The sequence below is a fragment of the Macrotis lagotis genome, chromosome 1 (genome assembly GCF_037893015.1).
Source record: "Macrotis lagotis isolate mMagLag1 chromosome 1, bilby.v1.9.chrom.fasta, whole genome shotgun sequence".
Taxonomy (NCBI): Eukaryota; Metazoa; Chordata; class Mammalia; order Peramelemorphia; family Peramelidae; genus Macrotis; species Macrotis lagotis.
The window spans coordinates 276,360,977-276,382,875 of record NC_133658.1 but is presented as its reverse complement, the minus strand read 5'-3'; the positions used below and the strand labels follow the sequence as shown (position 1 = coordinate 276,382,875).

The 21,899-nt window shown below is 37.1% G+C and overlaps 1 protein-coding gene across 8 annotated transcripts in view; it reads left to right on the top strand.

The window, feature by feature from the left end:
• EHMT1 (euchromatic histone lysine methyltransferase 1) overlaps positions 1-21,496 on the top strand; it is a 281,275-nt gene extending 259,779 nt beyond the window's left edge. For 6 of the 8 annotated variants that reach the window (XM_074210547.1, XM_074210544.1, XM_074210546.1 and 3 more), the window contains 2 exons: positions 8,818-8,993; positions 21,134-21,491. In XM_074210547.1, the coding sequence (XP_074066648.1) occupies positions 8,818-8,993; positions 21,134-21,314 (357 nt within the window). In that variant the 3' untranslated portion in view covers positions 21,315-21,491. Of the gene's footprint in view, positions 1-8,817; positions 8,994-21,133 lie in introns of all 8 variants that reach the window. The other 2 variants (XM_074210548.1, XM_074210543.1) reach the window with 2 other exon arrangements.
• The last annotated feature ends 403 nt before the right edge of the window (positions 21,497-21,899 follow it).

Sequence of the window (21,899 nt, the reverse complement as noted above, 5' to 3'; positions counted from 1 at the left end):
ACACAAAGTGCTATAGAAATACATCAAACTCTACAGGTAAACAAGTCGGGATAAAAAGAAGAGGGACAATTTTGAAGGGGATAAAATGCGAGGGAGGGGAATAGTCAAAAGTAGAACAAACTTCCTGATCCTGAAGGGATGTTTGAAAGTTCCTGTCTTTTGGGGAATAGCTGATCAAATTGTGGTGCATGCAGATAATGAAATATTATTGTATGATAAGAAATAGGACAAGATTTTTAGAGAATCTTGGAAAGTGTAAGTTGACACAGAGTGAAATGAACAGATTTTATACAATGACAATAATATGGTAAGGAAACAATGTGAAAAACTTGAATGAATTCTGATCATTTTCCAATCAGGTCCTTGGAGGACCTATGATAAAGAATGTTACTTATTTCACCCCAGAAATGATGAAGACTCAAGACTAAAAAGAGAAAGTTTTAAACCTAGCTACTGTGTGCATTTATTTTTCTTGAAGGATTTCCTCTCTGACCTTGTAGTTTTAATTCTGGACCAGGAGTTGGTGGATTGGGTTAACGGTAGTGATTCCAAAGAAAGAGGTCTATTGAAACATTTTGTTAAAGTCACAAAAGGAAATAGAAGGAAATTTTAAGTCAAGTATAGATAACCATGAACATTTTAGAAAGGAGGTAGAAGAACTATATACTTTTAGAAAACAACTAGGATGAAATGAAGACTCATCATTCCATATGCTATTGCATATGTGTTAATTGTTGTGCTCTCATTTTTGCAGAGTATAAGAATTACTTATTGGGAGGAAGGACTTTATAAAGTCAGAAAAAATTTACGGTGTAAAGCAAAATATTACAAAGGATAATGGTGTATATGGTAATGAAAAGTATTGTTGACTAAAAGCATCTTCCCCACCAAAACAAAACAAAATAAAATAAAATACATAATATTGCAGGATAAAACTAGTCTAGAGAAGTTTGGCAAGTTATTTAGCTTAGCTTAGTCAATCTAGGGGCATTCAAGAATGAAAAAAACAGAAACAGGACTACAAGCAGAAGAAAAATTTAAAAGATTTTTTAAAACTTTATTGCCACAAACTTTGTTCCATTCAGAATAGTGGAACCATCACACTGAACGTTCCTGAGGTACTTATAAAGTAAGTAGGAAAAGTGTTAAATAAAAACGATAAGAAAAGTAGCCAAATTGCATCAAGTATGTGTAGAAGTGGTCCATGTTGGAAGCAAGTAAATTATGAAAGCCTTAAGGGAACAGTTTATAAGGTATCAGAAGGAAGAGAAGATTACAAAGACAGTGAAAAAAATTTTAAACCTTACTGATATCAGAAAGAGGTAGTATGCCTCCATCATCCCATCTATACAAAATCTTTATGAGAGTCATATATACACCAAATTAGGTCTTCTCCAATGAAGCTATAAGGTAAGACTTTTCACAAATAATACTCAACAATGAGCTAAATCTTTACTATCTCACAGATGATTGAAGATGTAGTGCATGTAATAATCTAATAAGATTATTAGAAAGTATTTACTGGTTAGAGCAAGCTTTTTTTTAACAAGGTATCTTCTATCCATCAAGATCATTCAGAATTCTCTGGAAGCTGTAATAATAGAAAAAATAAAAACCCTGATCAGTAACCCTCTGATGATAAATACCAGGTGAGGTATCAACTTGAAGATGTATGTTTAACAAAAATATTTGATGTTGTGATAGAAGGAGTACAGCAATAGGCCTAGGTTAAGGAAGGATTCTGTTGTTTGAATAACACTATTTTGAGCATATCAAGCTCCAAGATAACTGCTGAACCTTCTAGAAAGATCTGTAATTAATTACCTAAAGGATCTAGCCTATACATCTAGAAAAAAGACCAAATGGATGAGGAATGTTTATGGCCCAGATTTCAACTTGATTGGACAGCATATAGAACTTTGTTCAAATGATTTTATGTGGGATGGAGAGCATGTTGGGACCCACAGTTAAAAAAAGGAGAAAAGCAGATTGCCTTGAGGGAAATTGCGAAATAGTTTCTCTGACCCCAAAATTCCTATATAAGCAAAGCCTATCTTTCAATGCAAACATTTTATCAATAATACTTATATGGCAGCACGACTCATTAACCACTGCTTATGAATAACTAAGGATGAACATCACAAAGAAGATAATGGAAAAATCACATTTTGTGTGTCAATGGGTTCCATCGTGTAACCACCATCAAGTCCTTCTGAAGAAGTCTAAACCTAAAGGATGTCATCTAAGAGTTATGGCAGAAGGAAAAAGTCTAGGTTTGCAAGAGAGGGAATAACAATTGACTGACCAGAGTAGGGTTCCACTCGTATCTTTGAGATGTCCCAAAAATCAGAATAGACCAAATGAAAATAACTTAGAAAAAAATTATATGTTTATTTTTAATTTTTGAACTAGAACAAGCATTTCCATGACATAATTCAATGAAGAAAGGCGATTGCATATGAAATTACAAATCTGTTATGTGCAACTTGCTATTCCTTTTAAATATATAAAAAAAATTATCACTTTTATTTTTTTCTTCTCTCTCCTCTCCCCACCTTAGAGATGGTTATTAGACTCAGTTATGTCTAACAATGATTTTTAAAACAAAAAAAATGAAAAAAAGGGACAAAATAAAAAGAATTTTTAAAATGAAGAAAAAATCTATCAAATATGTGGAAAACTTCAAAGAGAAATAACTGAAGAATGAAAGGATCATCTTAAATCTGTGACCAAAAAACCTCAAATGTGGCTATCATATTTCAGGACATCATTAAGGAAAATTTCCCAAACATAATAGAACAAGAAGGAATTATGAAAATAAAAATAAGCCATGAATCACTTCCTGAATGAAACACCAAAATGAAAAGGACTAACAGTGTCAAAATCCAGAACTTTTAAACAAAATAACCAAATATAATCAGAAAGAATTCAGATATTGAAGATCTATAGAAAGAATTCACAAAATTTTATCAGCTAATACATTAGATGAGCAGAGAACATGGTATAAAATATTCCAAAAAGCAAAAGATGAGAAACTTAATACAGCAACATTAAATATTATCCCTTCAAGGAAAAAAAATAAATTTTCATAAAATAGAGTATTTTCAGATATTTCTAACAAAAAAGCTGAAAAGGAGTTTTGGGTAGCTCTGTTGTTAGCAAGTTCTTCCTAATAACATGCCTAGATTGACCTCTTTTAAGCATCTATCCTTTGTTCCTGGTACTGCCTTGCAGGACTGAAAAGAACAGATCTGATTTCTCTTCCACATGACGAGAGTCCTTCAGAACTTGGGTAGCTATCATATTTGAACTCTTATCTTTTTTCTCAAAGCTAAACATACCTAATCCTTTAATCCAACCCTCATAAAACATGATCTTAAGGCCTTTGACTATTCTGATTGTCCTATGAACATTCTTATACTTTTCAGTGCCCTTATTAAACCCTGACATCTATAACTGAACATAGTACTGTGCATAGAGTATGAGACACTGCTCTCTCCTCCCTGTCTAATCACTCTCTTCAGTCTCCTTTCCTGGATCATATCTAGCTTACAACTCTGCTTGCCCTGTAAGCTCTCTCTTGGGCTCTCTTCCCTTCTCCCTTAGAGAGATATTTGTAAAAATATTACTTAGCACAGTGTCCACCACACATATCTCCAGCCATTTTCACTGACTGAATATTTTTACTCCTCTCCACCTCCTGACTTTCCTGGCTTCCTTTAAGCCCTAGCTGAAGTCTCTGAAAGAAGCCTTTCCCAGCCTTCTCAAATCTTAGTGCCTTCCTTCTGAAATTATCTCTAATCTATCCTATATATATCTGGTTTGTACATAGTTGTTTGCGTGTTGCCTTCCACTTTAAACAATGAGCTCCACGACAGCTGGAACTATAGTGCAACACTGCCTTTGTATCCTCAGTGTTTAACTTGGCCCAAAGTTAAATAAATGCTTGTTAACTGACTGACTGGCATAAGGTCTGTTGAAGGCATAGTACAGTGGGACTATCACCCCATTATTTGTAGAAATTATGTTCCTTCTAATGTAGCCCAAGGTTGCATTAGTTTGTTTGGCTACCACATCATATTGTCAAAAATCAAAATTTAAGTTAATCTAGTATGATTGTTTTTGATGAATCTGCTCCCTCTCTTTAATGATCCATTCTAGAATTTCCCAGGAATTTTGGGCAAGCTCATTGGCCTGTTGAATGCAGACTCTGTTCTCTTCAAGTTCAGGACATATGCCAGTCTTAGGCTGCTTTTCCTGTTCCTCTGATTGCTGAAATATATTGGCAGTGGCTCCTCAATGATTTCTTCCAGTTCTTTCAGAACCAGAAAATGTTATGCCTCTGGTTCATGTAATTTGAATTCAGAGGCAGCCAATTGTTCTCTTAGTTTCTCCTTTCTTATCTTGAATATGTCACTTTTGTGAACATATTGTTCTATTATTTCTAATGTAAAGATAATTTTCTTCTGGAAAGAAAACAAGTGGAATAAGTGTTGAGATTCTCTACCTTTTCTCTGTTGTTAGAGATCACTTTTCATTGTCTTACCTTCCCTCAGTTGTCACAGCCTCTGCTGAGTTTTAGCATTTCAGACCCTGTTTTTTTTTCCTTCTTTAAACTGTTTTTTGAATTTTATAATTTTTTTCTCCCAATCTTGCTTCCCTCCCCCCACCCCCCCACAGAATGCAGTCTGATAGTCTTTACATTGTTTCCATGCTATACATGGATCAAAATTCAATATATTGAGAGAAATCATCCTTAAGGAAAAAATAAAATATAAGAGGTAGCAAAATTATATAAGATATTTTTTTAAAAAATTAAAGGTAATTGGTCTTTGTTTAAACTCTACAATCCTTTCTTTAGATACAGATAGTATTCTCCATCACAGATACCCTAAAATTGTCCCTGATTGTTACACTGATGAAATGAGCAAGTCCATTAAGATTGATCATCAACCCTATGTTGCTGATAGGGTATATACAATGTTTTTCTGGTTCTGCTCATCTTGTTCAGCATCAGTTCATGCAAATCCTTCCAGGTTTCTCTGAATTCTCATCCTTCCTGGTTTCTAATAGAACAAATAGCGTTCCATAACATACATATACCACAGTTTGTTCAGCCATTCCCCAATTGATGGACATTCACTCAATTTCCAATTCTTTGCCACCACAAACAGGGCTGCTATGAATATTTTTGTCAAAATGATGTTTTTACCCTTTTTTCACAATCCCTTCAGCGTATAGACCCAGTAATAGTATTGCTGGATCACATTTTTATTGGTATGCTAGTTTGCACATTACCCCCTTTGGGGTAATTTCAAATTGCTCAGACCCTGTTTTTATAAGGCTCTACAACACTTATATTCATCTTATATTACCTTGCTTCATTTCCATCATTTATATATTTTCTCTTTAAATCTAGGTTTGTCAGTAAGTTTTCTGTCTAACCATTTCAGTCTTTTCAGACAATTCATTTTTTTCCTCATTGGAAGTATGTGTCTACAGAATTTATTCTTGAGTATTTCCTATTCATCCTTCACTGACTTTCCTGAAGCATTTTAGAACATAGAATTCTATCTGTCTTTCTCCTAGGGGGCATTATGTCACTATATCCAGTATATTCTTTCCTTCTATAACAAAAGGTTTAGGATAGAGTGAGCATTTCCTATAAATTTCCCATTGGGTGCAGTCCAACAACTGGTTCTCTACCGTTGGGAAGATTTCAGATCAGAATAGAATTTCCACTGGTTGATTCCTCTACCTTTTGAATGTTGAAATTATTACTTAAGGGGAAGCTAGGTGGCGCAGTGGATAGAGCACCGGCCCTGGAGTCAGGAGTACCTGAGCTCAAATCCAGCCTCAGACACTTAATAATTACCTAGCTGTGTGGCCTTGGGCAAGCCACTTAACCCCATTGCCTTGCAAAAACTAAAAAATAAATAAACAAACAAACAAATAAATAAGCAAACAAACAAATAAATAAAATTAAAAAAAGAAATTATTACTTAAGGGAAGTTAAGTTATTAGGTGCTCTACTTTTGGGAACAGACTACAGAAGATGACTGGCTAATCAAAGCTACCCCATTACTATTGTCACATGCCCCTTGCATCTGGTTTGTGATTTGTTTCCTAGATTCCCCATGTATTCTTTCAGTAATGACAAATCACTTGTACTTCTCTTACCTTTAACCTCTAAACAAATTCCTTCTATCATGTTCTTTCCTTCTCTTTCCTGGATTTTCTTATGGGAGTATAATTTGTTAATGTACAAGCTTACTCTGCCCCTAACCCCTTTTACCCTCCTAGTCTTTGAATAAAATATAACCATACTGAACATGGGTTTCATTCCACTGAGTGACACCCCTTTGCATTAGGATTGCTAGTTTTTCTTCTTTGTTGTCTGGTTTAGGGTTATTTGTATATAGATACCTAAAGCTATGAATTTACTATGGGTTCTTTTGGGGGACTATTGTTCATTTCTGGGTGCTTTCTGGCAGGTTAGGGAGGGTGAATTTTGGGGGGATCTTGTTGAATCAAGTACTGCTCTGCTTCATCCTGCTTTTTTTTGATGTCAGGATCAGTTGTTTTTGCTTTTGGCCTATAACTTCAATTTGGAGGCAATAGAAAGGAAAGTGGAATTCATCTTAAGAGCATACATTTCAACAGTTTTTCTGCATAAGCATTGTTTATGCTATCTGGAGTCAGTACCCTTATAATGACAGTTGAATTCTTCAAGTTACCATGGAGTCACGTGGACATTTTGTTTCTTCTTTGGAGTATTTTTCAATGGCCTACTGGTGACCTTTGCTGTGGAGATAACCACAGTAGTATTTGTATTTATCAACAGAAAGTGGACTTTATAACAAGTTCAGACACTGTACCAAAATATAAAGAAACATTACAGTTACCTTCAAGATAAAGTGAGCAAATCCTCCCTACCTTTAACTTATCATTTCTGTATTATGGAAAACTTCTGGTAAGATCCAACCTATATCAAGAGATCCCTTAGTACCATAGTTCCTGATTGAGAATGTGATCAGTGATAAATTCTCACATATTAGGTTCATAAATGTTTTAAATTGGTATCACAGTCTATATTGCCCATATTAATGACTTTGCACACTGCCAGACACATAATTGGTACCTAATAAATTCTTATTCACTTCTCTTTTTTTTCTCTCTCCCCTTCCCTCTTTTCCTGGTAAATCTATAAATCTCCTTTTAGGCTGCACCCCAAATCAGTGAGGGCAGTAGATCTTTGGCATAATGTTTCTCTTTTGTGTGTTCCACAATTTAAGAGTTATGATGTAAAATTCTTCTTGCATGACATTTAAAACCTGAGACTTTCATTCTGTCACAAGAGACATCTCCTTAACCAGCTGTCATAATCAAAAGGTATTAAAATCTAAAATGGGGTAAAACATCCCCACACATAACATTTTCTTTTACAATTCTTTATTGTATATTTTACATAACTTCTTCCTTTCCTCTCCCTCTTGAGTCCTTGACTCAAATTTTACTGAGAACATAAAGGCCATTCTTTATATATCAGAACCCTACTTTCTTCTCCTTTAATCTAGACCGTGATTATGAGGTGATCTTTTTCCTTATTAACAGAAAGGGATTGGGAGATTGGTATTGCATCAGTGTGGAAGTATAGAGTGGAAAGCTTTAGAGGAAAAACTATTGAATTCAGTTTTGGACATGTTGAGTTTAAGATGTATTTTGTATATTCAGTTTAAGATATTTGAAAAGCAATTGGAATTCGAAGATTGGAGATCAGTAGGAGATCGGGGCAGATTAGTATTGTCATTTGAGAGATGGTAATTAAATCCTTGGAAGCTAATGAAATCACCAAGTGAACAAGTGCTATAGGGAAGAGAGAAGAGGATCCCAAACAGAAATCTGAGAGACAGAGGACATGGTTCAGAAGAGGGTTCAGAAAAGGAGACAGAAAAAGAGCAGTCACCTAGATGGTAAATGAATCAGGACAAGGTAGTGTCCTGAAAATCTAGAGAGAAGAGAATATCAAGGAGAGAATGATCTGCTGATGTCAAGGAGAATGAGAACTGAGAAAAAAAATAATTTGGAAATTAGGAGACCATTAGTAACTTTGGACAGAATAGTTTTAGTAGAAGGATAAAACTGGAAGTTAGATTATAAGGGACTAAGAAGGTGAGAGAAGAGAAAATGGAGGCTACTATTGTAGACAGCCTTTTGCAGAGTTTACCCACCAAGAATAGAAGAGAAATAAAGTGATAGCAGGAATCAAAGGATCAAATGAGGGATTTTTGATGGTACACTGTAGAGAAGGAGGCAGTAGAGAGATCCTTGTGATCAGGATCTTATCTAAACTTTTATCTTAGTCCCTAATAAAGTGTTCATATAAAATGAATATTAATAGTCTAGTCTGAATAAATGAATGGTAAATTCCTGTATATAGAATCCTTGTTTACTTTCTTCTACCTCTCTTCCTATGCTCATGCTACCATAACCTTTCATAACCACTCCCCAGATTTTTTAGTGCAATGGAAATTTTTAAGCTTTTTTATTTTGGCTATCTCTACAACTCTAGAATATTTCTGAATAGGTACTGCCACAATAGATATTCAAGCTATTCAGACTCAGAAAGAGTATTGTCTTGTTGTTGCCTATTCAAAAGAAAGGAACTTGTGAAAGTCTTCTGCTATATATTCTTTCTTCCCCCTCATTGGTTTTGCGTGTTCACTGAAAATTGACTTGTTTCAGTTGTTTTAAATCAAACCAAAGAATCCTCAAAATTCAATGTAATGCTTTTCTTCTCTTCCTCCCCCACCCCAGGATGGAGAAGTTTACTGCATAGATGCCCGTTTCTATGGCAACATCAGTCGTTTTATAAACCACCTGTGTGAGCCCAACCTCATTCCTGTTCGTGTCTTCATGTCACATCAAGACTTGCGCTTCCCTCGGATTGCCTTCTTCAGTACTCGGCAGATAGAAGCTGGAGAAGAACTAGGGTACGTACTCTTGCATTATCTTATACTGTTAGGTCTTCTTTTTACATTTTACATATTTGTATAAACATACACAGGTAATGCTGGAATATGCTTCCCACATATTTGCTCATATGCAATAGTATTTATAAAGGGCTTAGCACAGGACCTAGGGAAGAGTGGTCTTTTAATAAATGCTTTCCTTCCCACATATGTACATGTGTAGCTGTTTTGCTTTATCTCAGAAATACTTTCTTCAGTTTTCTGTTTTTAAGAATTAGCTCACTAGTAATGGGGAAATTTCATTTCAATTTAATTTTCAGTTTAATTTCCCTTAACCTATGTGGCAGGACCTGATCCAATTTTTTTTCCCAATTCTATAAATACAATACAGTTTTAAGAATATGAAACAGCAGTGTTCCTAACAGTCAATAAAATCAGACTATTTTAATGGGAACTCAACCCTTATCTATCCATCTCTATGATTCTCTGTTACTTTGGGTGTTAAGGGTAAAAGGAATTCAAGAAGTGTTATACTACTGTTTCAGTAGAAATCTTTGATATAGATAAACTGGGACAACAAAGTTCCAAGTACATTCAAGTTATTATCAGAGCTAGCAATTACCAATAAATGGAAACCAAGGTTCCTCAGAAACAAGAAAACCATCTCTGGGGTTTTATAGAACAGCCCTATAATTGATAATGAGAAACAGAGCAGGTTTATACAATATTGAATAAAAATTTCCAAAAAAAAAAAGGAGAATAAGGAATTGGAAAATTGGTACAATTCCTGAGGAATAAACAAGTTGCCTTGCTGATTTGCTGAGATATAGCTATTGATTATTAGAATATTTTACATCAGCATATGAAAGAAATAGGAAGCTTCTAAAAGGTAGTAGCTTCTGACAAGGGGAATTCCAATGGAAAACTGCTTCTCACACCTACTTTCCCTGTTTCCCAATTGCCTTCAGCAAAGCATTTACATCATTTGATTTTACAGCATGGAAAGACCTAGCTCACAAAGCAAGGATTATTATGATATAATGGAATTAATGAATCTTAGATTGCCCAATTCCCCTCTTTGATTCTTGTGGCATACCTCCCATGAATCTCTCATAGACATGTGCTGAAAAGTGTTTGTGTGTGTGTCTGTGTGTTTTCAGCATTTTGGATCTCTGTAATAGTCTCAGGGATTGAGTTTAACCAAACTTCAATTCAGCAATTAATATAGCAGACAATACAAGGTGGCAAGACAGGAGAACTAGGATAATAAGAACCCATTTAAGTATGATTGACAATAATTCTCCACCAGAAAATCAGATTACCCAAGGAAACCAGGAAGAATGTTCCTACATGAATTACTGTTTTCTGCTTACATGGATATTTTTTGCAGATTGCCAAATTTCATTCATAAGCTGTTGAAATTCATGGACACTGGTGATAATCTCTCCTACATATTGATACAGGAACAAGACTGATTAATTAATAACTTAGGCTCTACCCTGAGAAACAGTGAAAATATCTAATATACCATAATGGTTCTGCAAAAACTATTTCTGGGGGCAGCTAGGTGGTGCAGTGGATAGATCACTGGCCCTGGAGTCAGGAGTACCTGAGTTCAAATGCGGCCTCAGACAGGTAATTAATAATTACCTAGCTGTGTGGCCTTGAGCAAGCCACTTAACCCCATTGCCTTGCAAAAATCTAAAAAAAAACTAAACTATTTCTGTTAAAGAATTAATTCCCACTTGGAGGAAGAGGACAGCACTAGATGTTTCAGCAATGGCTGTGATTATTCCTTGGTCTAACTTCATTTTTGGAGAAATATTTCTGATTGATTTCATGACATATCCCAGTCCAAAATTTGGGAATACAGACCAGAGAAATTTTTTCCATGAGTAGATTCCTTTATGGGTTTGAAGGCTTATGATCTCTTTTCCTATGCTCATGCTCTTGTTAGACCCATAGAAAGATTATGAATGGATATTGATGGGGCCAAATAGACTAACTCTTATATCCATACTACTCCAGGGGAAGGGAAGAGAAGAAAAGGCTGCTTCAGTAAAAATAAAAAGTCGGCTGGGAATTCCTAATCCCCCTGCTCTGGAATAAAAGTATCATAAGAGTTAAAAATAAAAGGTTCCTAGATTTGAGTATTGTCATTAAAGTGGAATTTAGCAGAAATGAATGACTCTTGTTTGTTAATATTGGAAAGCATGAAAATCTTATTATATATTTGTTTCATATCATCTCCTACAAAAATAGTAGTATTTTCATCTTTTCTTCTGTTGATATGGAGAGGAAATTCATCTGACAGAGGTTCTACAAGTGGGAAAGAGGGAATCCTGTCCTTAATATCCATCATGGATTGGCCTTCAAAAGTTACTTTAAAAATTTCTGAAAGGTGAGGAAACTTAGAGGATTTAATTGTCATTGACACTTAGTTTTTTGATTGCATTTGGAATAGGCTTTCCCAGGCTGATTGGGATCCAATAATCCAATTGGGAAATACTTGATATAGACCAGGGATGGAGAACCTTTTTCTGCCAAGGGCCATTTGGATATTTATACTATCATTCACCTCTATATTAGGTCAAACAGTTACCCCTTAAAAAGTTCCTAGATTTATTGAATTTCAAGCATCAGCGCAAATGATTTCATTGGCCTCATATGACCTTGACTCCATAGTGGAAGTTGTGTAATGACAAGTCCAAAGGCCCAGCCTGTAATTCTGTTCCTGTGTAATAAAGTTCTTTCAGTCTGCTCTGTAGTTCCTGTATATTAGAAGTAATGGAAGTATCTCCTCCCAGTTATGTTGTATATACAGTGGAGAAAGGTTTTGCTTTTATTGGAGGGTGTCCAAGTAAAATTTGTTGCAAGGGATAAATAATTCCCCCTTTGGTCAGCTTCATAAATGAAATAAAGCAAGCAGGGGTACGTCAGCCATTTATGATGGCTTTCAGAACTCAGTTTGCCAAACACAGTGGTAAGTTTTCTGTTCAGGCATTCAACATGGACTGAACTCTGGGTAAAAAGGAGTTTGTAACTTAGGAATTATCCCAAGAGCAGAATGTTTGGGAAAGAATAAAATCAGTGAAATGTGTCTCCCTGTCTGAATCTCCACATGCCAGCAGACTATATCAGGGTACAATCTCTTTGTGAAGCTATAACTTTAGAACCAGGAAAGGCTTCTGCCAACTGAGTGAACTGATCACAAAAAGGCAAACTTTTAATGGTTTGTCTTGGATGTACATATTCAATCTGCAGGTATCCAAAGGAAGTATAAACTAAAGGGTGACTACCAAAGTGAACTTTACAAAGACATGTTAGCTATATTTCTGATAAGTAGGACAGAAAACAATAATGCCTGAGGCTACCCATGCCTGCCTTATTAAATCAACAATTCCCTGAATTCCAAAATGAACAGCCTAAACACTCTCCCCCCCCCCCCCCCCCCCCCTTGTGTACAGAAAGATATAACTTGGTGAGGGAAACCTCAGGGGAGCAATAGTTTGCCTTCCACAGTCATCCAGATCCCATCTGTCTTTTTAGCCTTAAACCATTGTTTCCATTTTTCAACTTTAGGTCATTATAGGCAAGAATTAAATTGTCTTCCCAAGAAAGGAAAATAAGAAAAACAGATTGAAATCCTTTTAGAACTGTGAGTTTTGCAGCAGTGTCAGCATGACTGTTCCATCATAAAGACAGGATCAGTTCCAGTGGTGTGAACAAGGCAATGAACAATGACTAAAGCAGTCAGTAATCTGATAGCTGATAAAAGTTCCTTGATGAAGACTGCATTAAGTGATGACTTCTCTAGTTGATGTCAGAAAGCCATTTTGTAGCCATGGCATTCTGATGGCATTACAGACACTTAATGCATTCATGAGTTGGTGTAGATGATTGCACTGTTACCATCAGCAAAAACATCAGGTTTCTGTGAGTGCAATCAACTCAGGCTGCTTGGGCTCTGAAATGAAACAACAGGGGCTCCGCAGACAGTTTCATGGTTGGAGACCATAGTAGCACCTAAATATCATGTAACATTCCTCAAAAAAGGACCCATGCGTATACAAAACATAATCAGTATTCTGCAAAGGGAGTCAGAAAGATCATGGAAGAGTTTTTCAGTTACATCCACTAGAGAGAAACCGTCTTGTAGTGACTGATTGGTTGATGGGGGAGAAGTGTAGCAGAGTTGAGGACAGCACATTGCTTAAGAGTAATATTCTCTTTCCTTCGCAAAGTTACTTCATACCTAGCAAGTCTTTGATCAGAAAAAGCTGTGATGATATAAAAGGATTTCAATCTAATGAGAACATAGTAGCATTAGAAAGGGCTGGAATACTCAAAGCTTGAACTGATAATAGGGTTTTTTTTTAAATTCAACCATAGCTGTAAGAGGTTGAGGCTCAAGTTGTACAGCTTCTGAAACCATCTTTAGTCAGAGAATTAAAGGTTTTATAATCTCACCAAAAGACAAACCCGTTGTTGTCAGTGTCCAGCCACACCTGAAATGAATGCAGCTGTTTCTTGTTCTTCAGAGATGATAATTAATAGAGAACCTGTAAAGAATTTGAGGAAACAGAATGACTGCCAAGAGATAAGATGAAATCAAGCTACTCCATTTGAGAGAGGCACCATTGACCTTTTGATTTGGAAACATTATGACTTCTTAGATGAAGCTGGAGAAGATCACAACTGTCTTCTTGACAGATCTCTGTATTGGGTACTGCTAATAAAAGCTCATCCATATACTGCAGCAGAGCAGAGCCCTTGAAGGTAATGTGGCTAATTACTGCTGCTACATCCTTGAAGCAGATGAGTCCATTGTGTCTTCCAGGTAAAGATTTACAGATACTGTGAATCTGAGTGAGGGGAGAAAACGCTGAACAAAGGTCTACCTATCACAGCTCTGGGAAATGTAAAGACTGAGAAGCCATTAGGGGAATATGAAATAATGGTCTTCATTTTGTGTAAAAATTCTCTACCCAGAATATTATCTAGAGATTGAAGCATAAAAAGGAAAGAATGTTTATCTGAGAGACCACCAATGGTAACTATTTGAGAAGAAAATTTGAGGATGGATTGGGATTGTCTGATAACTCCAGGAGTATTTTGGGACCCAATCTAGTATCTGAACTAGAGGTTCCAGGATCATAACAAGTAATCATAAAATGCATTAGTAAATTTACACAGTAACATAGGGTTAAGAATCCTGTAAAGCCTAGTATGACTGGGGCAAAGATATCAGGATCAGGGAAAATAAAATTCCTTATCAGAATTTATGATTTCTGCCTCTGTCACACCTTAATGTTGCAAATTTCCCTTTATTTCCTTTGAAACCTCCATCGCTACTATCATTAAATTCCTCTTCTGAAAATTCACCATCTAGCAAGGTGCCCCTTCTTGTAACAGTAAAGTGATTTGATTTGTGTGTCTCATGGTTACCAGGTAAAATGTGAAAAGGAGCTGAGGATGTTTGGGCAACCAATTGAGGTTCTTGTATAGGTTTTATTTTCTCTTTAATCTCTTCATAAACATATTGAGTGATATTTTTAGGTTCACCAATGGTCTTTTCTTGCCACCCAGGGCAACTTTTATAAGAAATAGATACATATTTCTGGCATGGATAAGCCAACAAAGACTCAATTAATGATCTCTTGTATTGATTGGATCTACCTCTTTGTATCACTTAGCATTTTTACACAACCTGTCATAAAAGTGGTAAGGAGTTTCATTCTTTTCTTGGATTATTTCTTGAAATTTGCTCCAGTTTTCAGGTTGAAGAATATATGCCTCTATTCCCGAGTTAAGAATTCCCTTGCTTTTAACATCATGGTATAATCAGCTGAATTGTTAGGGTTCCCGTGGAGATCTTGCAAAGGTCAATTAGGAAGACCCCTTGAGCAGACTCGGAAGAGGGGTCTCTATGATGGCAGTTCTTTTCCCAGGGAAAGGCAAGGTTTCCATTAAGTCAATTACATCTCTGATTGATTAAAACCCCTAAAGATGACCTTAAATAGGTTTATAAAAACTACAGGTTCTTCATCAAATTTCTCCTTCATGTGGTGAGATCAGAGGGACTAAAAGGTTGATAGAACCTTAGGGATGGAACCATATTTCCATTTTGGATGATATCATGTATGTATCTGTCTTGTAGTCAGTCCCTTTTTTTCAAAAGAAGCAACACCTCCTACCTTACTTTAGTAAGGTAGGAAAGTAGGAGTAGAAGACAGAATAGGATAGAAAAAAAGAAGACCCTTTAAGAGACTGAGCATATTCCATCAGACAGAGCCATCCAGCAAAACCATTAGTACTTGCTTTAGATGAGCTGTTGAATAGCTTAACTTAATTTCTTTAATAAACAATAATCAAAATTAGCATCCCTAGGCCAGATTAATTTGTTAGCCAAATCTCTTGCATTCTTACACTACATAATTTTATAACGCATTTCTTTGATATGCCCATACTCTTACTTATGAACTGGAATTTTCCCCTGGTTAAGGAATTTTTCCATAGTAGAAGGGTCCCATTGGTATACTGCTGCTACTAGACTCCATCACTCTCTTGAGGTGTCGCTCAAAGAAGAATTCCCCTACCCCCCCATCTTCCCCCACCCCCAGCAAAACTTCCCAAGAATCTTCTCATTGGATTGGCCCTGTTAGATTTTTTCACAAGTTGTTTGTCAAACAGGGAGTTAAATAAGGCCCTGGTATATCTCTCATGTGAATAAACTAAAATAGGGTTTTCCCTTTCCCTTATAAACTTTCAAGGGAATAAAGTGAGTTTGATCTTAAACTGCAATGACTTTAGAAGCTGATTAATTTCAAATATTGCTTCTATGACAAGAGTCAGAAATTATTTTCAAGGCTTGGTTGGTATGTTGGTCTAGCTGTCTTGGGATTTTCCTACTTTTAAGAGAGAATTCTCTATCTGTAAAAAGGATTTTTTTTTTGTTTGTAGGAGAAATAGTCTATCTTTCCCTGCTTGTAGGAGAGTTTCCTCTGTTTATAATAGGGATTTTCTTACCTGAAGGAAATATTGCTGTCCTTGCTCCATCTGTAACAAAATGCTTTTGTCCTACAGGTGATGTTCTCTCATTCAGGATCTTACCTTGACTTGGAGAAATTTGAATTGAGGTTGAGGGGGTGTCCAGCCTTCAGAGAGGTCTGTCTCAGGCTGGGAGTCCCAATTCTCAACCTCCTAGCTGCTTGTCAGTTTTATCATGATAGCTAACAGCAATAAAAATAAGCTGAATAACAAGATTCTAAGTGTGATCAGTTTATTGGCAAAACTAGCAATTACCAATAAATGGGATTTAAGTCTCCTCAGAAACCAAGGATACCACCTAGGGACTTACTGAGTGTTGTTGATAATAAAGAACATAGCAGGTTTTTATAATATTTTATAAATCTTAGATGTTGCTTCTGTTACACATTAGTTGAATGACCAAGAGTGTCACTGACCCCATGTCCTGAACAGTTCTCCTCAACTGTAACTTACCAATGAATGGCTGCCATGTGTCAGTGTTCCCAGCACCAATAACATCCCCAGGTCCAAGGGAAAAAAATGAGCAAAATTTTCTCTTACTCTAGACATCTTAACTGTTCATTAAATAGAACTGATATAAAGAGAAGAGCTGTGTGTGTGTGTGTGTGTGTGTGTGTGTGTGTGTGTGTGTGTCTGACTTATAAAACAAATTAGTAGAACCTTTTTTAGGTTTGGGTTTTTTTTTTTTTTTTGCAAGGCAAATGGGGTTAAGTGGCTTGCCCAAGGCCACACAGCTAGGTAATAGTGTCTGAGACCAGATTTGAACCCAGGTACTCCTGACTCCAGGGCTGGTGCTTTATCCACTGTGCCACCTAGCTGCCCCGCCCAGTAGAACCTTTTTTAAAAAACTTATTGTTTACATGACTTTTCATGAAATTTTTTTCTTTTAAATAATTGAATGAGCTGTCCTCTCCCCCTGGAACAGGACTCTGGGGCTCTGACCACATTCAGATCCTGATCCCAGTCTAGGCCCCCCCCATAGAACAACAGGGCCCCCCCACCTCGGCCCCATGGCAGAGTGGGGCGCATATGGTCATTCACAGACCAGGAGGGAGGACAGAGCCTCACACACTGAGACCCTTGTGGGAGTGTCCCAAAAGCTCAGGAAGCACCCCAAAACCAGGCCCAGGCTGGGAAAATGAGCAAGCAGAGAAATAAGAGGAAGACTATTGAGAAATATTTTGCAAATGAGCCCAAGAAGGATCAAAAACTCAGTCTGAAGATGAGGAAGCACAAGCTCCTGCATGTAAAGACTCCAAGAAAAACAGAAATTGGGCTCAGGCTATGACAGAGCTCAAAAAAGACTTTGAAAATCAAATGAGGGAGTTGGAAGAAAAACCGGGAAAAGAAAGGAGAGAGAGATGCAGGAAAAAAATGAAAGTGAAGTCAGCAGCTTAGTCAAGGAAATCCAAAAAAATGCTGAAGAAAATAGCATGCTAAAAACCAGCTTAGGTCAAATGGATAAAACAGTTCAAAAAGTTATTGAGGAGAAGAATGCTTTAAAAAGCAAAATTGGCCAGATGGAAAAAGAGATAAGAAAACTCTCTGAGGAGAACAAATCCTTCAGACAAAGAATAGAATTCAGGGAGATTGGTGAATTTACCAGAAATCAGGAAGCAATACTTCAAAACCAAAAAAAAAAAATGAAAAATTAGAAGAAAATGTGAAATACCTCATTGAAAAAACAACTGATATGGAAAACAGACTTAGGAAAGATAATTTAAAAATTATTGGAATACCTGAAAGTCATAATCAGGAAAAGAGCCTTGACATCATTTTCAAAGAATTACTACAGGAAAATTGCCCTGATATTCTAGAAGCAGAGGGCAAAATAGAAATGGAGAGAATCCACCGATCCCCCTGAGAAGGAGATCCCAAAAAACCAACCCCTAGGATTATTATAGCCAAGTTCCAGAACTCCCAAGTCAAAGAGAAAATATTACAAGCAGCCAGAAGGACATAGTTCAAATATCGTGGAGCTGCAATCAGGATCACACAGGACTTAGCAGCAACTACATTGGAAGCTTGTAGGGCTTGGAACACAATATACTGGAAGGCAAAAGAGCTTAGAGTGCAGCCGAGAATGAACTACCCAGCAAGGCTGAATGTCCTCTTCCAGGGAAAAAGATGGACTTTCAATGAACCAGGGGAATTTCAAATGTTCCTTTTGGAATGGCCAGAGCTGAACAGAAGGTTTGATCTTCAGATACAGGACTCAGGTGAAGCATGGAGATTGGAGGAGAGGAGGGAAATATGAGGGACTTAATGAGGATGAACTGCATGTATAGAAAAATGATACTGATAATATTCATATGAACCTTCTCAGTTAATAGAGCAGGTAGAGGGAGCTTTGATAGTTGAAGCACAGGAGAAAGCTGAATTTGAAGATAAAATATGGGGTAAAAATGGAGTCAATAGAAAAAAAAGGAAATGTAATGGGAGAAAGAAAAAGGAGAGGGGGAATAGTCCAAGATATTTCACATAATAAGATTTTTTTTATTACAATGAGCTGCTGCAATGATATGGAAGGAGGGAGGCAAGGGGGAATGAGGGAACCTTTGCTCTCATCAGAGATGGCTAGGAGAGGAAACAGCATATATACTCAATGGGGTATAGAGATATAGAGTAAGAAGGAGCGGGGAGCAGGGGGAAGGGGTGGGGATATGAATAAAGGAGGAGAGGATGGACCATGGGGGGAGAGTGGTCAGATATAACACATTTTATTTTTTTACTTCTTGTAAGGGGATGGGATTGGAAGGCCTGCCCAGGACCATAGGGCCAGGTGGATTCTGGGCCTAAGGGGTGGTATGGGGGCTCAGGGCTTCTTGGCCCCAGGACCAGGGATCTGTCTGCTGTGCCACTCAGTGACCCTACAGCAGAGTCAGAGTGAAAGGAGAGAGAAAATACAGTACATGATAGTGGAGAAATAAGAAAGGAGGGAGTTGCGATCAGCAATGGCAATGTTGGAAAAATATGGCAGTAACTTTTGTGATTGACTCACCATAAAGGTGTTGGAACAAAGACTGAAGCACATTTTTTATTAATATTATTTGGGGGAGGGTGCAGGGCAAATGGGGCTGGGTGGCCTGCCTGGGGCCACATAGCAGGGTGATCTTTGGGTGTCTGAGGCTGGATTTGGACCTGGGTGCTCCTGGCTTAAGGGCCAATGCTCTGTCTGCCACCCAGCCACCCCTACTATTATTACTATTTTATTTTATTTTGGATCTTTTTTTTTTCTTCTTTTTGGTTTTTGCAGGGCAGTGGGGATCGGGTGGCTTGCATGTCACATAGCTGGGTGATTGTTGGGTTTACGAGGCTGGATATGAACTCGGGTGCTCGTGGCTCCAGGGCTGGTGCTTTGTCCATTGCGCCACCTGGCCATACCTACAATTACTACTATTATTTTTTTTTTAATTTTAATTTTTTTTCTCTCCCCTTTACTTTTTTTGCCCAAGGAAGTCTATCTATATCATGGGGGGAGGGCTATTTTTACTTTGTAAACAAGAATATTTTATTAATGTAAAAAAACATTTGTACAAAATGAGAAAAATAAATTAAAAAAAATAAATAACTGAATGAAGATTTCCTGCTGTATAGATGCTGTGAAGTTCGAAGCTCCTTTTATTTCTAAAATTCCAGTTAGTTAATCCCCCTCATTTTACAAGTGAAAAAAACAAGGTGCAGAAGTGGATATAACTTTAACAGATAACACAGGAAGCTATTGACAGAAATAGGACTGGCATTGGCCCTCTGATGTCCAGTAAAGTTTTTTAATACTATATCTAGATATCCAATATCCTCATTAGTCCTTCCCTTTCTTGTGGGTCTTTCTTGCTCAGTTTGGACTGTAATATTCATGTGACTTTGAGCCTTGGAATTCTCAACAGCACCCTGCTCTATCCTTTTATTTTTACATTACAGTATTTTCTAAATATATCCTTTCCCTTCCCTATATATCAAGCTATTGTTTGCAACAAAGACTTAAAAGGTGGTGTCTGGGCTGAGGGGGGGGTGGACTAACCCATCAACTATCTGACAAACACACAGACTATTTTGTATCCTTAGTTGTGCTTCTGCACCACTCTCTGTCCCCCTCCCCCAAGATTTTTTTTCTGATGAGACTTCCTAAAAGATCTTAACTTTCAACTTGTGTAAACAACTCTTCTGTGTTTCCTAGATAAAGCAGATCTGTAAAACGTTCATGAACAGTTACTCTCTTTCCTAATTTATGTTCTTCATTTTCCCTTTAATTTGTTTCTTTTCCTCTTGTGAATTTCTTTTCCCCTTTGATCTTTCCTTGTTTAATACTGTATCTCCCCAAATCCTGGAGCTATGCTTTTAGCTTCTATTGTATAGCCTTGAACCTTTGGCAGATTGAGAGTGGAAACACAGATCCTGGGATTCTGTTGATCACAATAACCACTTATGAACATATACACTAGAAAGCAAAGTCACTGAAGTCTAGAAAATAAACTTTTCCGTATTTACCTGTCTAGATGAAAGAGTGCCTTGGACCAGGAGATTTTATTATAAGAAATGCTTATACTTCTACTATATTAAAGTCTTCAGTTCTTCCCAACTATCAGACCCACAGGAAGTTGACCTCATATTTAATATTGGGAATTGATGAATGGGTCTTTATTCACACGTGATCTCATAAAATCTCTTAAAATTCATTTCTTTCCTACTACATTTGAAGTAGCACACCTGTTTAGAAATGATGAGAGAAAAAAAAAGATATTATTGGTAGAGTTAATAACCAGGGCAAGGAAGGTGAACAATGAATGAAAAATGAGTTTCCCTTTAGCATTTCATTAACATTTCAGTATTGATTTGATAGAAATAAAAGATTTAGGAGCCCTCTATTTCTATTCCCTAACCACATCAGTCAAATCAGTGCTGATATCTTCCCCTTCACTCATCTAGTCTAGCATTTACTCATCCATTAATTCACTCATTCAGTAAGTATTATGTGTAGAAACCTGTAAAGGAGACAAAGATCTTTGAGAATCTTAAAAGATCTCTATGGTGAAATAAGCTTGATGTGAAATGTTTGATGCCATGATTAAATATTCTCTCTCTTTTCTTCCCTTGATTTGATCTCTTCTCAGGTTTGACTATGGAGACAGATTCTGGGACATCAAAGGCAAATTTTTTAGCTGTCAGTGTGGGTCTCCCAAGTGCAAGCACTCCAGCGCAGCCCTGGCCCAGCGTCAGGCCAGCTCTTCCCAGGATACCCAAGAGAATGGGCTCCCAGACACCAGCTCTGCTGCAGCTGCCGACCCTTTTTGAGGCCCTGATCACCAAAACTGACATTGTTTCAACCCTCTAGATTTAAATACTGTTTAAATTTCCATTTAAAGAGGACAAGAAATCTACAAATGAAGTCCAAGAGAGGTCATAAGATTTAGGGGCTGTGCCACCGACTGTTACTTGAGGAATTATGAAATAACATGCTGAATACTTTTTTGTTTCCGGTAAGTTCCCAGTTCAGTAGCCTGGGGCTAGGGGGGCGGGGGTGGGGAAAGATGGGATGACCCATTTTAATTAGGGGAAATGTCAGAAACACCATACCGTGGGTGTGATAATGGTGTTGTCAGAGGCAAGGTAAAAATTCCCAGCCATCTTAAAATGGCATTACTAGTTAGAAAAGACCATTCAGTCAAACAATGTCCCAGTCCATGACAGTGAACTTTGAAGTACTTGATGTCACTCTTCCTAAAGTTTCCAGAAGTGATTTACTTGGCACAGGCTTCTGAGTTTCTGATGGTGGTTTTGTGCATTTTGAAGTTTAATTTCTTCCTCTGGATCTGGTGATTCCCAGTGATGCTGTTAAAATCATTTTGGGCAATGCACACTCTTCTAAAAGATGCCTGT